At 45.4% G+C, this 16,662-nt stretch overlaps 1 protein-coding gene across 2 annotated transcripts in view; it reads right to left on the minus strand.

Annotated features, from left to right (window-relative positions):
- Positions 1 to 1,057: 1,057 nt before the first annotated feature.
- UBE4B (ubiquitination factor E4B) overlaps positions 1,058 to 16,662 on the minus strand; it is a 122,069-nt gene continuing 106,464 nt past the window's right edge. For both annotated transcript variants that reach the window (XM_061382780.1, XM_061382779.1), the window contains 5 exons: positions 12,815 to 12,949; positions 9,701 to 9,892; positions 2,814 to 2,988; positions 2,107 to 2,253; positions 1,058 to 1,783 (listed from right to left, as the gene is read on the minus strand). In XM_061382780.1, the coding sequence (XP_061238764.1) occupies positions 1,722 to 1,783; positions 2,107 to 2,253; positions 2,814 to 2,988; positions 9,701 to 9,892; positions 12,815 to 12,949 (711 nt within the window). In that variant the 3' untranslated portion in view covers positions 1,058 to 1,721. The remainder of the gene's footprint in view (positions 1,784 to 2,106; positions 2,254 to 2,813; positions 2,989 to 9,700; positions 9,893 to 12,814; positions 12,950 to 16,662) is intronic.

Raw genomic sequence — 16,662 nt, forward strand, 5'->3', positions numbered from 1 at the left:
AACGTACAGGCTTTGGCAGAGCTTGGCACATAGCAAATTTTGCAGAAACGCTTTCTCTTATTTCACAAGCTGTTAGGCAAAGTTTTATCAACTGCAGTGCCTAAGATAATGTTCATGAGATGGTTAGCACAGGAGAAAAATTTCAGAGGTCAGTGAAAAGATATTTGCAATAGAGCAACCACCTGAGAACCAAAGACACTGAACACTGCAAAGTCAACCCGCTCGAACAAGCAAACAGTGACAGAAGAACCAACTGGAGCACCGAGACTGACACGCGGGAGGGGTTTCTTTTAAAAATAGCAACTGGCTCTGGTAGAGACCGTGCACCACATGTGAACACATTTGGCTCTTGCTCTTCACCCACCCCTTTGTTTTCCACAAAAAGAAGAGACTCAAAGAAGATTCCTTCTGAATGTGTATCACCATTTATTGGAGTTTGCGTTAGGAATTGAACAGAGGACACTGTCTGTGGAGTGGCGGGGGGAGAAAAAGGAAAAGAAAGTATGTTTTGTAGAATTCATTTTTTCAAAACACTTTATGGTTTCAAAATCCTCTTTTACCCCAAAGGAAATTCAAGAATTCAAGTATGGTAAGTGTGGAGCAGTAATACAAAAAGTCTTTCATGTTTATGTGCTCGTGTGTGGGTGTGTGTGTCTGTGTGTGTGTGTTTTACAAGCAGACATACTTCCACATTTCTCGCACCCTTTTTTGCTTTGGTAAGGCCAAGCCCCACAGGACACATCCATACAGACAACCCTGCCTTGAACTCAGAGACTCAGGGTTGAGGAATTTATTTACCCTCATAGAATAACTGTAAAGATTTAGAAATGTCACAGAGCATTAAAAGAAAAACCCAACCCCCCAACACCCAAACCATAAGACATGAAATCCTGATACACTTAAATGCTTCCTTTGCTGCAGCTGTTCCTCAGATTCCTGATAGTGGGCTTACTACAAGGACCAGAGCAATAAGATACTCTTCATTTTGTTTAGAATAATTAGGAAAAAAAAAAAAATTAAGGGACATTTCAAAAGAAAAAAAAAATAAAAACTAAAATTCAAATTCTGAAAATATCTTGCCTCTTTTATTAATCATGTCATCTAACACCAATTAAAAAAACAAATACGTGAATATGATATAAAAATACGATCCCGGGATTAACACTTGTTGCAGGCACAGTTATCTCACAGAATATATGTTTGGAGGGCCAAGGAAAGGAGTTTATTTTTGTTTTTGCTTCACTTAAAAAAAAAATCCACAGCAGTGCAAGTAGGATCAGGAAGAAGGTAGGAGGGGGGAGATTCTTTAGCAGCAAAATGTCCAAGGTTCTCTAATCACAATCAAAATCAACGGATATTGGATTTAGTGGGGGGGGGGGGGGGGGAGATGAAAGGGATGCTGCCCAGACCCATGTGTCATCATCACTAAAAGACTTCTGCTGCAAAAGCCCCAAACTGTGACATACGAAGGACGTGCTCTATTACACAAGCAATCATCAAGTGTGTACTTCAAGCTTTTGACCACGTTTGTCACTTAAATATATGTACAGGAATTGGGCTCCTCCTCTTGTTCACGTCCCTTCAGGTCTCCACCGTCTGGTCGCTCTGGGTGGGCTCATGGTGTATTTTGCCTCCAATGTTTGAACAGCATGTGCACCATCGCTCCGGTCTGCCTCGCTGGCCCTGGCTGTTTCCAGCAGAAGGTGGGCAGGTAGGGTGGTTTAGTGATCACTGTTCTGTTTCTCTCTCATCCAGGCGTGAATCTGTTCTTTCAGTTCTGGCACTGAGAAAAGAAAAGGAAAGAATTAATGCCCTGGATGGGCTTTTCCTGAGAGATGATGCCTGCAGTTCACTATAAAGAAAGGGCCATTTATACCCTCATGGAACCGAAGACTGACAAAGAGGACATGAACAGTAAAGACTGGAATTCTATAGCGAAAAAGAGCAAAGAATGTTTTGTGTCTTTTCTGTTACAAAGTGTCAGAAACCATGGAGTGTCTGGATTTGTTAAATTTCCCCCTTTTGGTTACTCTCTGATACAGGATTTTTGGCCCCACTGCTCGGGACAGGTGCAGGCACTGCGGCTCAAGCTCTGCCCTCCTCTACCTGGTTCCAGCATGCTCTCTGTCAGCGTCTGTCGGTTGAAGGGGTCCGTGGGGGAGTTCAGCAAGTGCCGCAGGATGATGGAGCGGTCCATGATGGTGCCGGAGGGCAGTCGCACGGGGTCAGTCATCAGGGTGTCCATTAGAGGGTCTACAGAGACAAAGCAAAGCAAATTCTAATCAAACAATAGCGCCTACAACTGAAAAAGAATACAAAACAAAGTCCCTCCTATCAGTGAAAAATAGAGCAGCAACCAAATGGCCCAGACCAGGCCCCGAGGTTTAGAAGGAAATCAGCATTAGATAAATCACACACTTGGCCTTTTGCAGAGAGCAAAGTACCCTTTTGTCAGCTACTGAGAGGAAAAATTGGAGGAAAAAAGACAGTAAGACAGACACAGCAGCAAGCAGTGAAGGCGGCAGGCTAGAATCAACCCTTCCTCTTAGTACTCCTCATAATCCTTGGGACATACGAATCCCTGCCTGCAAAGGCAAGGCTGACCTTAGAATTTTCAGGGCTTTTATCTGGTTTGAAATCAGGCTAAGGATTTTTTCCCCTTGTCATTTATAATATGAACTAAAATTAGGCAATGGTAATTTCAATTTCAGACCAAGAGTCTCAAAGAGCAAGGAGAACACAGAACATCTTCTAATGTTATAGGTTTCAGGTTAAATCAAAGAATTTGGTATAAGAAAAGTGGGTCCACTCACCTCTGAACTCGTCTGGGGCATCACTGTAGTCAATCTCTGCCCGTGCATTCTTAGCCACAATCTCCTCTACTTTCTCAGCCAAAAGCTTGAACTTCTCTATCGCTATGGTGGATTTGATTCCTGCCTTCCGCATTTTTGAAATAACTTCTTCAAACAACTCTTTGCTGTAGGATCTCTGCAAACGAGGAAAGACAACGTGAGATGTAAATATAAATGGAAAAAAGAAACCTAAAGAAAATATCCAAAGTAGGCTCTGTTTTCTAAAAAAGCCCTAAAATTGTAAGTATATATAAGTATACTTTGACATGGCTATAAATACATAAAGACCGGGCTAATCCAAACCAAACTGTACAAGGTCATTACTTCTGGAAGCGGCTTTAGGACTGAGGCAAATGAGAGGAATTAAAAAAAATTTTAATTACTTTTACAGCAGACATGCATTTCTCTTAAAATTTTAATATTAAAAAGAAAAGGAAATCTAGTCTAGTTCAGTCTTCGTAAGGCACTCAGATGGTAAAGAATCCGCCTGCAGTGTGGGAGACCTCAGTTTGATCCCTGGGGCTGGGAAGATCCCCTGGAGGAAGGCATGGCAACCCACTCCAGTGTTCTTGCCTGAAGAATCCCCATGGACAGAGGAGCCTGGTGGGCTACAGTTCACGGGTCGCAAAGAGTTGGACATAACTGAAGGACTATGCACAGCACACAGAGACCCAATACCCTGCAAGAGGAGGTAGATAGTTCAGTTCTTTTCCCTAAAGGTAAACATGTGAAATCAACCCAAACAGAGTTCATAATCAACAGGAGCTTTCTCCCATTCTTTGATGCTTCTTTAAGATCTTTTAGTTTAATGCTATTATATGTCAGAGGCTCGGCTGATGGGAGCAGACAGGGATTACGCCTGTGAGAGTGGGAGGGATGACCAGCAGGGTAAGCCCCACCACAGATCCAGGCGACCCTGGACTTCAAACCTGGCTTCACCATCTACCCACTGTGTGGTTTTAGGCAAGGCTCTAACTCTCCTTAGCCCCAGTCTCTTTGGGTGTAAAATGCTGGTAGCAACACCTACTCTACAGATGCCTAATTTATATCAATCACTGCCATTTCAAAAGAGCAAAGTATATCATATTTGGCATTTACACTGGCCACATGCCACTTTAGTGACACAAAGATAGGCGGGGAATGATTAAATCAGTGACCTGTGATTTCTAAACGAGGATTCACAAGAACATACATCTGTGGGATAAATTCATCTTAGTACTTGCGTTTTCTCAGAATGCTGTATTCAAAGTCCTCAGTCTTCCTTCTATACTTTTTTAAACTTCAGTTTCTAAATAAGTGCACATACTCATTCTCTCTCCATACACACCCATGTTCCTTATTCAATCCATGTGGGAAAAGAGCAAAGAACGAAGTGTTTTTCTTTTTGCCTGGGCCTAGCAATAATAGTTGTAGTTTCTGAAACTAAATTACTACTTTAGTTCAACAGATACTTTATTTTGTATCTACTTACTATGAGCCAGATAAGCCACCATCCCCATCCCCTAGGGCTTCCTTGATAGCTCAATTAGTAAAGAATCTGCCTGCAATGCAGGAGACCCCAGTTTGATTTCTGGGTTAGGAAGATCCACTGGAGAAGGGAACAGCTACCCACTCCAGTATTCTGGCGTGGAGAATTCCATGGACTCTACAGTTCATGGGGTCGCAAACAATCGGACACGACTGAGTGATGTTCACGTCACAGGGAAATAAACGGCCAGAAGTTCATAGTCAGATGCTGAAAAGGCAAAAATGCACAGCGTGGCTGCTGCTGTCCACACCACTGTGATGATTCACCTTGAATGCCTCCGTCCAGCTGGTGTTCTCGAAAACATCACCCACTCTTATTTCTCAGAAGAAATTTTGGATTTTCCTGGCAATACAGTGATTAAACCCTCTGTGCTCCCCATGTAGGGTATATGGGTATAATCCCTGGTCAGGGAACTATGATCCCACATGACACATGGCACCCCCGCAAAAAAGATGATTTGAGTTTTTAACTGACTGATTTGTGCCTGCTATAGAGTCAACTTCTAAGATACAGCAGTGGATAAACATTATCAGAAATCAAAGGGCACTTATGATAAGGGGACATGGCATTCAGTGTCAAAGAGCAGCAGCATCAATTAATCAAACAAATATAGATTACTGAGCTGCTGCTTCAAGTTCAGCGTGGATGGGACTGGAGAGGAAGCAAAGATGTTGTCCTTGACATCAAGGATCGTACAGAATGAATACAAAATTAGACATAAAAATATCTGCAAATTATGTATCTGATGTAGGTCTAGTATCCAGAAAGTATTAAAGAACTCACACAGAATATATAAAGAACAAAACAGAAAGGATCCGATTTCAAAAATGGATAAAGGGGAATTTCCTGGTGGTCAAGTGTTTAGGACTCCATGCTTTCACTACCGAGGGCCTGCGTTCAATCCCTGGTCCCTGAACTAAGATCTAACAAGCCACTTGGTGCAGCTAAGGGGGAAAATAATGGATGAAGGATTTGAATATATAGTTCTCCAAAAAAGATACACAAATGGCCAACAAGCACTTGTCATTAGGGAAATGCAAATCAAAACTACAGTGAAATACCACTTCACTCCCACTAGGGTGTCTATTAAAAACAAAACAAAACAAAAACAACAGAAAATACCAAGTGTTGGTGAGGATGTGGAGAAATTAGAACCCTCGTACACTACTTGTGGGCTTGTGGGACTGTTAAACACAGAATTACCATATGACTCAGAAATTCTACTCCTAAGTATATCCCAAAGAATTGAAAATAGGTATTTATACAAATGCTTTGTCTGATTGCTTTGCAGCCCCATGAACTGTAACCCACCAGGCTCCTCTGTCCATGGAATTCTCCAGGCCAGAATACTAGAGTGGGTAGACATTTCCTTCTTCAGGAGATCTTCCTGACCCAGGGATCAAACCCTGGTCTCCCACACTGCAGGCAGATTCTTCACAGTCTGAGCCACCAGGAGACACGGGTTCAATCTCCGGGCCAGCAGGACCCCTTAGCCACAGGGCAACTAAGCCCCCTGTGTCGCAGCTACTGAGCCTGCGCTCTATAGCCCACGTGCTGCAACGTGAGAAGTCCACGTGTCACTATGTTCCACAACAACAGAAGCCACCGAGATGCGAAGCCTGCGCACCGCAGCCAGAGAGGAGTTGCCCTCCACAACCAGGGAGGAGCTGCCCTCCACAGCCAGAGAGGAGCTGCCCTCCACAACCAGAGAGGAGCCCCTGCCCTCCACAACTAGAGAGGAGCTGCCCTCCACAACCAGAGAGGAGCCCCTGCCCTCCACAACCAGAGAGGAGCTGCCCTCCACAACCAGAGAGGAGCCCCTGCCCTCCACAACCAGAGAGGAGCCCCTGCCCTCCACAACCAGAGAGGAGCCCCTGCCCTCCACAACCAGAGAGGAGCTGCCCTCCACAACCAGAGAGGAGCCCCTGCCCTCCACAACTAGAGAGGAGCTGCCCTCCACAACCAGAGAGGAGCTGCCCTCCACAACCAGAGAGGAGTTGCCCTCCACAACCAGGGAGGAGCTGCCCTCCACAGCCAGAGAGGAGCCCCTGCCCTCCACAACTAGAGAGGAGCCCCTGCCCTCCACAACCAGAGAGGAGCTGCCCTCCACAACCAGAGAGGAGCCCCTGCCCTCCACAACCAGAGAGGAGCTGCCCTCCACAACCAGAGAGGAGCCCCTGCCCTCCACAACCAGAGAGGAGCCCCTGCCCTCCACAACCAGAGAGGAGCCCCTGCCCTCCACAACCAGAGAGGAGCCCCTGCCCTCCACAACCAGAGAGGAGCCCCTGCCCTCCACAACCAGAGAGGAGCCCCTGCCCTCCACAACCAGAGAGGAGCCCCTGCCCTCCACAACCAGAGAGGAGCCCCTGCCCTCCACAACTAGAGAGGAGCCCGTGTGCCCCAATGAAGACCCCGCAAACCCAAAAATAAATAACTGTTAAAAGAAAAGGAACTAGGTACTGATACATGTGTAACAACTTTGAAGACATGCTACATGAGAGAAGCCAGACACAAAAAGTTACATACATTGTATCATTCCATTTATATGAAATATCCAGAAGAGGCAAATAGGCAAATATAAAAATAGGTAAAATAAAGACAGAAAGCATTTAGTGGTTGCTAGGGGCTGGGGTGAGACGGGATAGTGGCTACTTAATGGATACAAGACTTCCTTACTGGAGTGATAGGGTGTTCTGTAACTAGAGAGGGGATGCTTGTCCAACACTGTGCCTGTGTAAATGCCACTGGATTGTACACTTCAACGTGGTGCATTTTGTGTTATGTGACTTTCACCTCAATTAAAAAAAAAAAGTGCATAGGAGAAGTGAGATTTCAGGTGGGCTCTTTACTATCATTTTTTCATGAAACATGGTGTTAACAGACAGTGCTCCAGGAGCATCAGATTGCCATCCATCTGTCCGGAAAGCACAGGGAGATGCAGCCCTGGACACAGCTCCCAAATCAGGCTAGGACCTCTCTTTCAGGCTCTCCGGGCTTTGGGCACAGCTGTCCTGTTGCCCGCCCCGCTTCCTCCCACCCTGACCAGGGGCGCTCTGCTCAGACCTGTGTGTAAAGCTCAGGGCTCCTTGTACTGGTGTCTCTTGTCACCTGTCCTGGGCACCTGTCTTCCACCCACTCTCATGCGTGGAAGGCTCTCTGCTTCTTTTCTTGCTCGGCTGCCACTTTCTTCTTCCTTTTGTCTTCCCAGGAAAATAAGACACACCAGACGGAAGCAGAGCAAATCAACAGCGCTGCCCCCAAAGGAGATAACAAAGTGCTACCACCTCCCTGGAGCCTTCCAGTCTTCCATCCTTCTGCCCCTCCCCGCCACCCAGACTCTCTTCCAAAACAAGCCAGTTGGCAGGCCCCTCACTGGCTTACAGCCAACATAAATGCAAAGTGTCCAAAAATCAAGACAAACATCACACTGTACAACGCAGCAAAAAACCCACTTAAAAAGTGTTCTTCTCTCCATGGTGTCACCAGCACTTGTGTGGTTGCTTCAAGGGTCTGGAAGAACAGGGCTATTGAGACATTTAAGCAGACCTGAGGGCCACCACAGGCCAGCACCAAAATCCACAGGCGTTACCAGGGAGTGTGGATGGTTTACTGGTCACCAAGGAAAGCAGTAGGAAGCAACCCTTTGGTTTTCACTGTCTCACTGGGTATGCTGTGTTCACCCACACTGCAAACTTTGTGTTACACTAACTTCTTGTGTTGTGGCGGCCACAGTAAAACCTACCAGGAGAAAAGGCAGCAGGCTAATGACCCTTTGGAGTCCCTGACTGTAAGAGGGGAAGAGTCCCTGGGGACTTCTCACACCTGACCTCTGGCTGGGCTGAGGCCCCGTTCTAGTCGGCCTGCTGCCCAAGGCGGACGCCCTGAGCTCACATGGTGAGCGTTTCCATTTCCTGTCCCTCCTACGACTACCGTTTATCTTCCATTTCTCAATATATGCAGTATTATACAGTGGCAGACGGGAGAATCATTTCAGCATCTCCTCAAAATAACTGCAAACACCTAACCTATTCCTTTACCACTACTTTTTTGCAGAAAAACTACTTTAGACATATGTGGTTTTTTTCCATTGCAGGCACTTTGTCAAGACCACATCTCCTGCTTATATCTAAAAGTACCTACTACGCATGTGACGTATGTCTCAATAAAGCTTTTACTGGAAAAACACAAAAAAGGACCTGCAATTTCCCTATTTTGACCTTTAGATGATATGTAAGTAAAGAACCTTCTGGAGGGGACTCCCTTGGTGGTCCACTGGTTATGATGCCGTGCTTCCAATGCAGGGATGCAGGAGATCCAAGATCGATCCCTGGTTAGGGAACTAAGATCCCACATGCCGTGCAGGGCAGCCAGTACATAAATAAATCAACAACAACAACAACAACAAACCTTCTGGAATTCCTAGTGACAGTTACCCTGAGAGGTGAGTAATATCTGGAAAAACAACGCGAACAAAGATGGAGAGATGGAAACGAACATGGAACGTTGGGGCATTTTAAGCGGAAAGCAGAGAAGTTGAGGACAGGGACTCAGGGCAGACACTGGGGAGGAGCCCTGTCTCTGCCCCACGCTAACCTTGTGGCTCTCTAACCTCTGTATGCCTCCAAGGGCGTGAGGAATCCAAGGGAACCTGTATCGCAGGATTTTGTGAGGGTCAAAAGTGAAACATGAAAGGTGGTTAAACCCTGACATGTGGTTAGTAACCATTAGTTACTAAGGTGCTGAAGATGCTGCAGGACAGAGGAACGTGGAGGGAGAAGAAGCCCCGTAGATTCTGAAAAATTAAAAGTCAAGGCTGGACTGGGGTTGCTGGAACTAAATTGGCAGCTGTGGAAATGAAAACCACAAAATGGATGTGATCACCAGAACTCAAGGAATAAGGGAGGGAAGGATGTAAAAATAACAAACAAGGTCTGAAACCTGGAACCACAGAATTAACAGCAGCACTGAAGCTGAAGAGACTCCCTGAGAAAACAGGGTTTCTTCTGAGCTTAAGAGATTTGTCAAGCAAGGCCCTTAACATGACGGGTTACAAACTCAACTGGAAATGGATCTGAGAGCCAAATCCGCTCTTTACGTCCAAAGCAAAATAACCCGTTCACCTCCATTTACACCAGACAAGTTTCCCTTGCCGCTGTGGCTGTTATTTTTTACATCCTAAAAACTTTCCAAGCTACATTTTGCAATGTGTCCCCTTCCTTGATTTCCAGTGGGAAAATCCAGAAACAGAGGGACGTGCACGGAGTCTGCCAGGACATCCACAAGGAAGCAAACTCAAGTCGCCCGCCCCCCAGGCACTGACCTGGTCGTCAGCGATGGCTTTCGCGAACCGGGCACAGTCCAGCTGCAAGTAAATATCGGTCAGTTGGTCCAACAGCTTCTTTGGTTCAAAGCCATATTTCTCGGGGTTTTCAACTTTCAGGTCACGGCACTTCGGGCCACAGAGTTGCTGAAGATTGAAGTTCAGCATCGCGGCCAATCGGGGTCCAAGTTCCTAGGGAATCACAGGATAACAGGGCAAGTCAAGCTGTCAAGTCAAGTAAGGAGGACCAAACACTCCCCTTTCAGAGACTGCAGGGCCAGGAATTGGCAGGATAGACGTTCAAAGAATCCCTTACCTGTGCTACATCATATAAGCTGAAGAAGGACATTCTATTCAGCCTTCTTCAGCCTTCTCTTTACTCTCCATTTCTAAGCCAACAATTCTAATGCTTAATAGAATGCTGCAGCCTGATGAAATATTTATAAATACCAAAAAAGCAACCTTTTCTTTAAATTCATGTTTTTAATTATAAAAACAACAATCACTTCGAATTTGCTGAGAAACAAGTCACAAAAGTTTGAGTCTGCTCTTTCAGCCATCTTTAGGTATTATCTTTTTATAAATTTCCAATGTTCCTGGCAGTTTAGACAATATGCACCATTCTCATTTATCAGATGCAAAGAGCAGAGAAATATAAAAGAGAAGATAAAATCTGTCTTGAATAGTTTTCAATCAAGCCAGTGAAACAAAACAAACGAAACAACTAGAAGATAAGTATGAAGTAACATGCCATAACCCCACTAGATGATACAGGACTACTACACGTGGGCATACACTGCTTTAAGGAAACCCGAGAAGGGAAATCTCACTTCGAGAGTATTAAACACTGGCCATAAATATGAGTCTTGAAGGCTTCTCTTTAAGGAACAAGGTTTTCATTAAATTTAATGACTGGATCTATACAAATTCAACTTAAACTTGGCTTTTAAGTAAAGTTTCTTGCACAAAGTAAAGTACTCTATTTTTTTTTTTTTGATAAATACATATTCTTTAATCTACTATTCTTCACTGAAGTATGATGGAATGTCATCCCTTGGGTTAAGATGAATATATCCATGCTATTATTCTACAAACACTATCATTTTTGATCCACAATTTCCAAATATTTTATGTCTTGATAATACATCCATAACTTTTAAATTATTAAAAAAAATTTTAATTGGAGGATAATTGCTTTACAATGCTGTGTCAGTTTCTGGTGTACATGAATCAGCTATACATATACATATATCCTCTTCCTCTTACGCCTCCCTCCCCCACCGTATTCCTATATTTAATTGTTAAGAAACTGTGAGATAAAAGAGTGATTAAGAATAGAATATAACTGGTCATTTTTCTTTCTGAAGTGGGAGAGTTTTGTGTTAACCAGCCAAGACCAGCCCAGAAGGTGAAAACAGTACAGCAAAGGAAAAAGAAAGATGATGGCAGGCAGAGGCAAAGCCTGGGGGCAGAGACCACGGCCCCCGTGTGCGGCAGCTCCGATCAGTGAGTAGATCTTGAAAAAAATTAATTTTAACTGACATGAAAATATTAGACTTAGCATTCAATAATTTCCTTTAAAAATGAAGAATTTAGAGCTAACAAAAGGCTTTATGATAATTTAGTCTCAAATGATATTTTTAAGTATTTCTTTTTATTTATTTATCTGTTTGGCTGTGTGGAGTCTTAGCTGTGGCACAAGGGATCTTCGATATTCATTGAGACATGGATGAACTCTTAGCTTGGGCATGGGGGATCCAGTTCCCTGATCGGTCCCTCTGCATCGGGAGCTCGGAATCTTGGCCACCAGATCACTGGCGAAGTCTCTCAAATAATTTTTATAGTTTCCGACCCTCTAAACAATCAGAAGGCACTGCCATTGGGGCACCTGAACATAAAATACAACATGACTTAGAGCAGGGACTGGCACATTCCGGGCTGTAAGACAAATCCGGCCTGATGCCTCAGTTGAGGCAGTCACTGGAACACAGTAACAGCAGAGTTAGTAGCTGAGACAGAGACTGTGTGGCCCACAACATATAAACTATTCACTGTCTGGCTTTACAGAAAAAGTGTATAGAAACTCCAGTTGCAAGGCTTTAAGGGAAGCACTGAAATACCTTGTCTAAATGAGTTGCCGTGTTCTTATGCTTTTAATGATGCACTGTTTGCTTCATGCTCTGCTGCTCCTGTGCTGAAATCTATTTATGAAAAGACATGAAATGGAAAGGGGACAGGGAAGGGGGCCCATCTCGCAAGCTGCACCCAGGCCAGGGTGTGGTGATAATCCTGAAGGTAAGAGTAAACAGAGAGGGGACTCTCCTGAGGTCCAGTGGCTGAGGCTGTGTTTCCACTGCAAGGGGCCCGGGTTTGATCCCTGGGGAACTAAGATCCCACATGCTGTGCTGTGCATCCAAAAATTTCTTTTTAAATAAAAGAGAGAAACTAGAGGAAATACCAAATCTTAGGTCCCTTTCTTGCCTTCCTTATTACCCTTGTCGTGGCCACATTATAACGCCTCTAAACTCTGTGTGTGTGTATGTGTGTTGAGGGGGTGGTCAAAGCATAGCAGAGATTTTCATTTATGCCTCTCAGCTTTGACTTCAGAAATAGGATCCAGGTCTCTTCAATCAAGTCAAAGCCAAACATTCTGTCTACCAGTGACCTATCGTAAACCCTAATTAAGGCTCTAATAACCTTTGACTTCTTGAATGTAACAAAGCTACACTGAAGAGAACCAAAAATCTTACACTGTCAATTATTTCTCCTTAATAAACTCTGATTTCCAATTGATGTCACTTTATACTTTTCTTATAAATAAAACACAGGAATCAATAATGATAAAAATATGCCACAGCTTCAACATTAATCCAATGTGCTGTCTCAGCAGAAAGTGAATCAGAAGTGACTGCCTGCAGACTTCAGTGTATCAGCAGAGTGCTATGCATATCAATTACCATAACTGGGAACAAACTCAGTGACAGAATTAACTGATCGGTGACTGTGATGCTAAAACACCCAGAATTTCAATGACGACTATATTTAGTTCTAAGTTGACAGGTTCTGAATGTTGAATCCAACAGACAAAACAAATACCCTGAAGGTTCTACTCACGGGTCTCAGGAACGGCTTCTGGACCTGCTTGGTGAGGATATGGAACATGTCCACCGTCTCCGTCGCCAGGGCAAGATAGGAGCGTGAAACGCGCTCGTCCTGAGCGAGCTGGGACTGGCGAGCCTGCTGCTGATCCTGGGGAACAGTGAACAGATGCCAGACACATCTCAGTGCTAGTCGCCAGCTCAACAAGCTCCAAGTGCAAGGGAAAAACACAGTCAGCTCATAACTAGGGAAGTGTGTTATACCGCCAGCAGACTTGAAGAATCATAGAACCACCTGCATGGCAAATGTTCCAGATTACTGAGGTGTATTCCTTTTGCCATCAGACATCCTTAGGACTTTGAAGAAGGTGACCCTGACACACGATTTAACGTACACGAGACTCAGTTTCCTCAAAGACAAAAAGAAGTCGCCATCAACCTCTATTCAGGATGAAATAACTGGTGATGTGCTTGATACACACTAGGGCCTAATAAAGGATGTTCACTGTCCTTAATAACAACCTTTACTTAGTCAGCATTATTTTGAAAACATGAGATGAAATGCTATGACACTGAAGTCTGTAAGTTTTGCCACGACACCAAGGGCCTGGAGATGGCTAAGCTTTTGAACCATGTCTTTCCACACCAGTCAGGCTGCAACCTTTACAACTGCCAGTGTGCTTGCCTCAGGCTCTATCCTCCTCCTCCTCCTTCTCTGACAGAGGCTGGAGCATGAGATAACAAGGTGGATTTGACTCATGGGTAAAGTAAGATGGAGCAGAGAACGCTCTGCAAAGAATAAAACATAGAAATATCACGATGGATTTATATTCTTACAGTTGCTCAGAGGCCAGCTTACTTTGTGTTGGGGGAGAGAAAATAGCTGGCAGAGCTGATGGAGCCACACCAGTACACCCTGGGAAAGCGCCTGGAGGAGAACCTGCATCAGGGTTGCATGACCTGCCCACAGTCCTCTGGACAGGACCAAAAAGGCGAAGCAGGGGGATTGGAAGAACAGCAAAGTGAGAACCACCTCAATGTGGGTCTGAGCGTCTTGCTCATTTATCAATCACAGGCCAGGCCTCTATTAGGGGATGGAGCACAGAATACGACCAAAAAGGCTCCTTACCTCATGGAGCTTAGATTCCAGTTAGAGAGACAAGCAATAAACAGACACCCACCCAAACAGATGCTTATTAAGTCTGATAATGATTAAGAAAAATAAAGGAGGGTAGCAAGGAGGAAGAGTGTGCTGGGGTCAGGGTGCTACTCTGGAAAAAGTAGTCAGGGAAGGCCTCTCTGAGGAGGTGACATTTAAGAAGGTAGCTAAAGGAAGTGAGTCAGCAAAAATCCACGGTAAAAGCACTCCAGGTGGAGGGAACAGCAAGTGCAAAGGCCCTGCTGGTCGGGGGAGAAGCAAGGAGGCAGGTGTAGCCTGGGAAAAGGAGTGAAGGGAGAAGGGCAGGGCCGATAGTGCATGCTCAGGGAGAATTCGGGAAGCCTGAAAGGGCTCTGAGCAGAGTGGCGATGAGAAGTTGACAGAGGACTTCCCTGGTGGTGCAGTGGTGGAGACTCTGCACTTACAATCCAGGAGGCACAGGTTTGATTCCTGGTCGGGGAACTAAGATTTACACATGCCACGAGGCACGGCTGAAGGAAAAAAAAAAATGAAGCCAACTGAGATTTTACCACCATCCTTCTGGAGTGTACACTGGCAAGGGTGAAGACCGAGAGACCACAGGGGAGTCTTCTCCAGGTAAGAGACGGTAGTGGTCTAGAGGTAGAGCAGAGAGGTCGGACAATGAATGTATTTTGAGAGAGCGCCTGGGGGCATTTGCTGAGATAGCGAGAGGAAGCAAGGAAGACTCCACAGGTGCTGGCCCAGAGCACTGAGTAGAATGCAGTCCTCATTTTCTGAGACAGGGCAGAGGAGATCCGGAAAACAACTTCTGGACACAAGTGGATATCCTATTAGAACCCTGGGCAGAGGCAAGTCAACAGCTGGTTACATAAGCCTGAATCAACTTACATAAGCCTGAATCAAGAGTGAGCCGAGCTTGGGAGGCACATTTTGGAGTCTTTAGAATACAGACAGTTAAAGCCTTGGAACAGATGAGGTCGGCCTGCAGCGGTTTTCAACTAGGGGCATCAGGTACTGTGTGGGAGTACTTCTGGTTGCCTGATAACTGGAAGTAGGAGGGACACATCACCAGCATTAAATGGGCACGAGCTGGAGACGCTCTGCAGCATCTGGGACAGTCTCTCCTGACAAAGAATTACTCTTAGGTCAAAACTCCAACAAGCACCCTCACCAAGGAACACACGACTTAGGGAAAGTCGTGTGTGGAAAGAGAAGAGAAGACAACTGAGGTCTGAGCACTGGGAAGGAGCAGGCAGGGAGAGGGGAGGCAGGAAGTGCTTTCAAAGCCAAGTAGAACTGATTTCTGAAATAGCATTCGTCAGGGATTTATTTATGCCCTTTCCCCATCCATTAACACAGAAGAAAAATCAATAGTATGTGCTCAGTCGCCTCATAAACAAAAGCTCTTATGATAAGCACTGGCCCTGGACAAGACAACGTGCTGCAGAGCCACATCCCAACATGGACAGCATAAGCTGGTCCCGCACTGGCATCATGAGCGACATCAAGCGGGCATCACAGGAGCGGAGAGAAAGGTGAGACATTGCAGCTCCCCTAATGGGGAGCCAACTATGAGGGAGTATTTGGACAAGACCTCCTTCAAAGGATGGGTAAGAGTTTAATACCTAACAGCAGAAAGTACAGCATTTTAGACAGGAGTGTCTCAAGGCAAATAAAACCACAGGAGCTGTACATCCTGAACACGTTCTTCAGGCTGGTCCTGAACTCATTCCTCACCATCCACCATCTCTCCTCACAGTTTTCCTCAAGGAAGGCACTACCTCTGACTTACGGGCCAGGAAACAGAGATGATGAACTCAATGAGTGGCAGTGCCAGTTGTCAAACCCAGGTCCCCTGGATTCCAAAGCTGGGGCTCTTTCAACTACAGCTCATCGGTCTCCCTGACACATTCTGCAAGGGCTGGGGGACCGGGCCAGATGGAGTTGAAGGACTGGTAAGCCTCGGAGGATGGCTTAAGGCCACCTGGGGCTGTGGAGGCTCAGGCGCAGGGCTGACTGCAGCCTGTGTGAAACAGAGAGCAGAGGAGGAGGGTTTGGGAGGCCCCGGAGCAAGACAGTTTAAGGTGTGTTTAAAAATGAATATGAGTGATGAGAAGGACAAAGTGTATCTAGAGGGTGGAAAAAGACAACAACCACTGCATTATCTCACACATACAATTAGAGGGGCTTGGGAGCATGTTGGCATGGACTCCTGACAAATCCAGAAATCATGGACTCTAGGTGAAACCCCCCAAAGGGTGAAGTCTGTAGTTGAAGCACTTTGGCTAGAGTAAGATGTAGAATTCTTATCAAAGCTGTGAGAATACTTAGAATGAAAACCTTCCTCAATGTGCTTCAACACTGGACGTTTGAGGACAGAGGAGCATGGTGGACTACAGTCACAGGGATGCGGAGTCGGAAATGATAGAGTGACTGGACAACCACCACAAGACAGTTTTGACTCTACGACTTTAGAAACTCAGTAACTTTTTCATTTTGAGCATGCTACTTATAGTCAAGAAAAAGTAGCCCTCCCTGCTTTCTGGAAAGCAGTTCTGATTTTGAATCTAACAAGACCAGGAGCAGAACTAGCCAATATATGAGGCAACCAATAGCTGTCAAAGGCAAAAGCTGTAACTGACCAGGGAACCACCTAAACGACTGCAGTCAATGTCAGGAGACGGCAGTAGGCGGCCGCCAGCACAGCAGCATTTCTCATGGAA

Source organism: Bos javanicus, chromosome 16, assembly GCF_032452875.1.
Source record: "Bos javanicus breed banteng chromosome 16, ARS-OSU_banteng_1.0, whole genome shotgun sequence".
Lineage (NCBI taxonomy): Eukaryota > Metazoa > Chordata > Mammalia > Artiodactyla > Bovidae > Bos > Bos javanicus.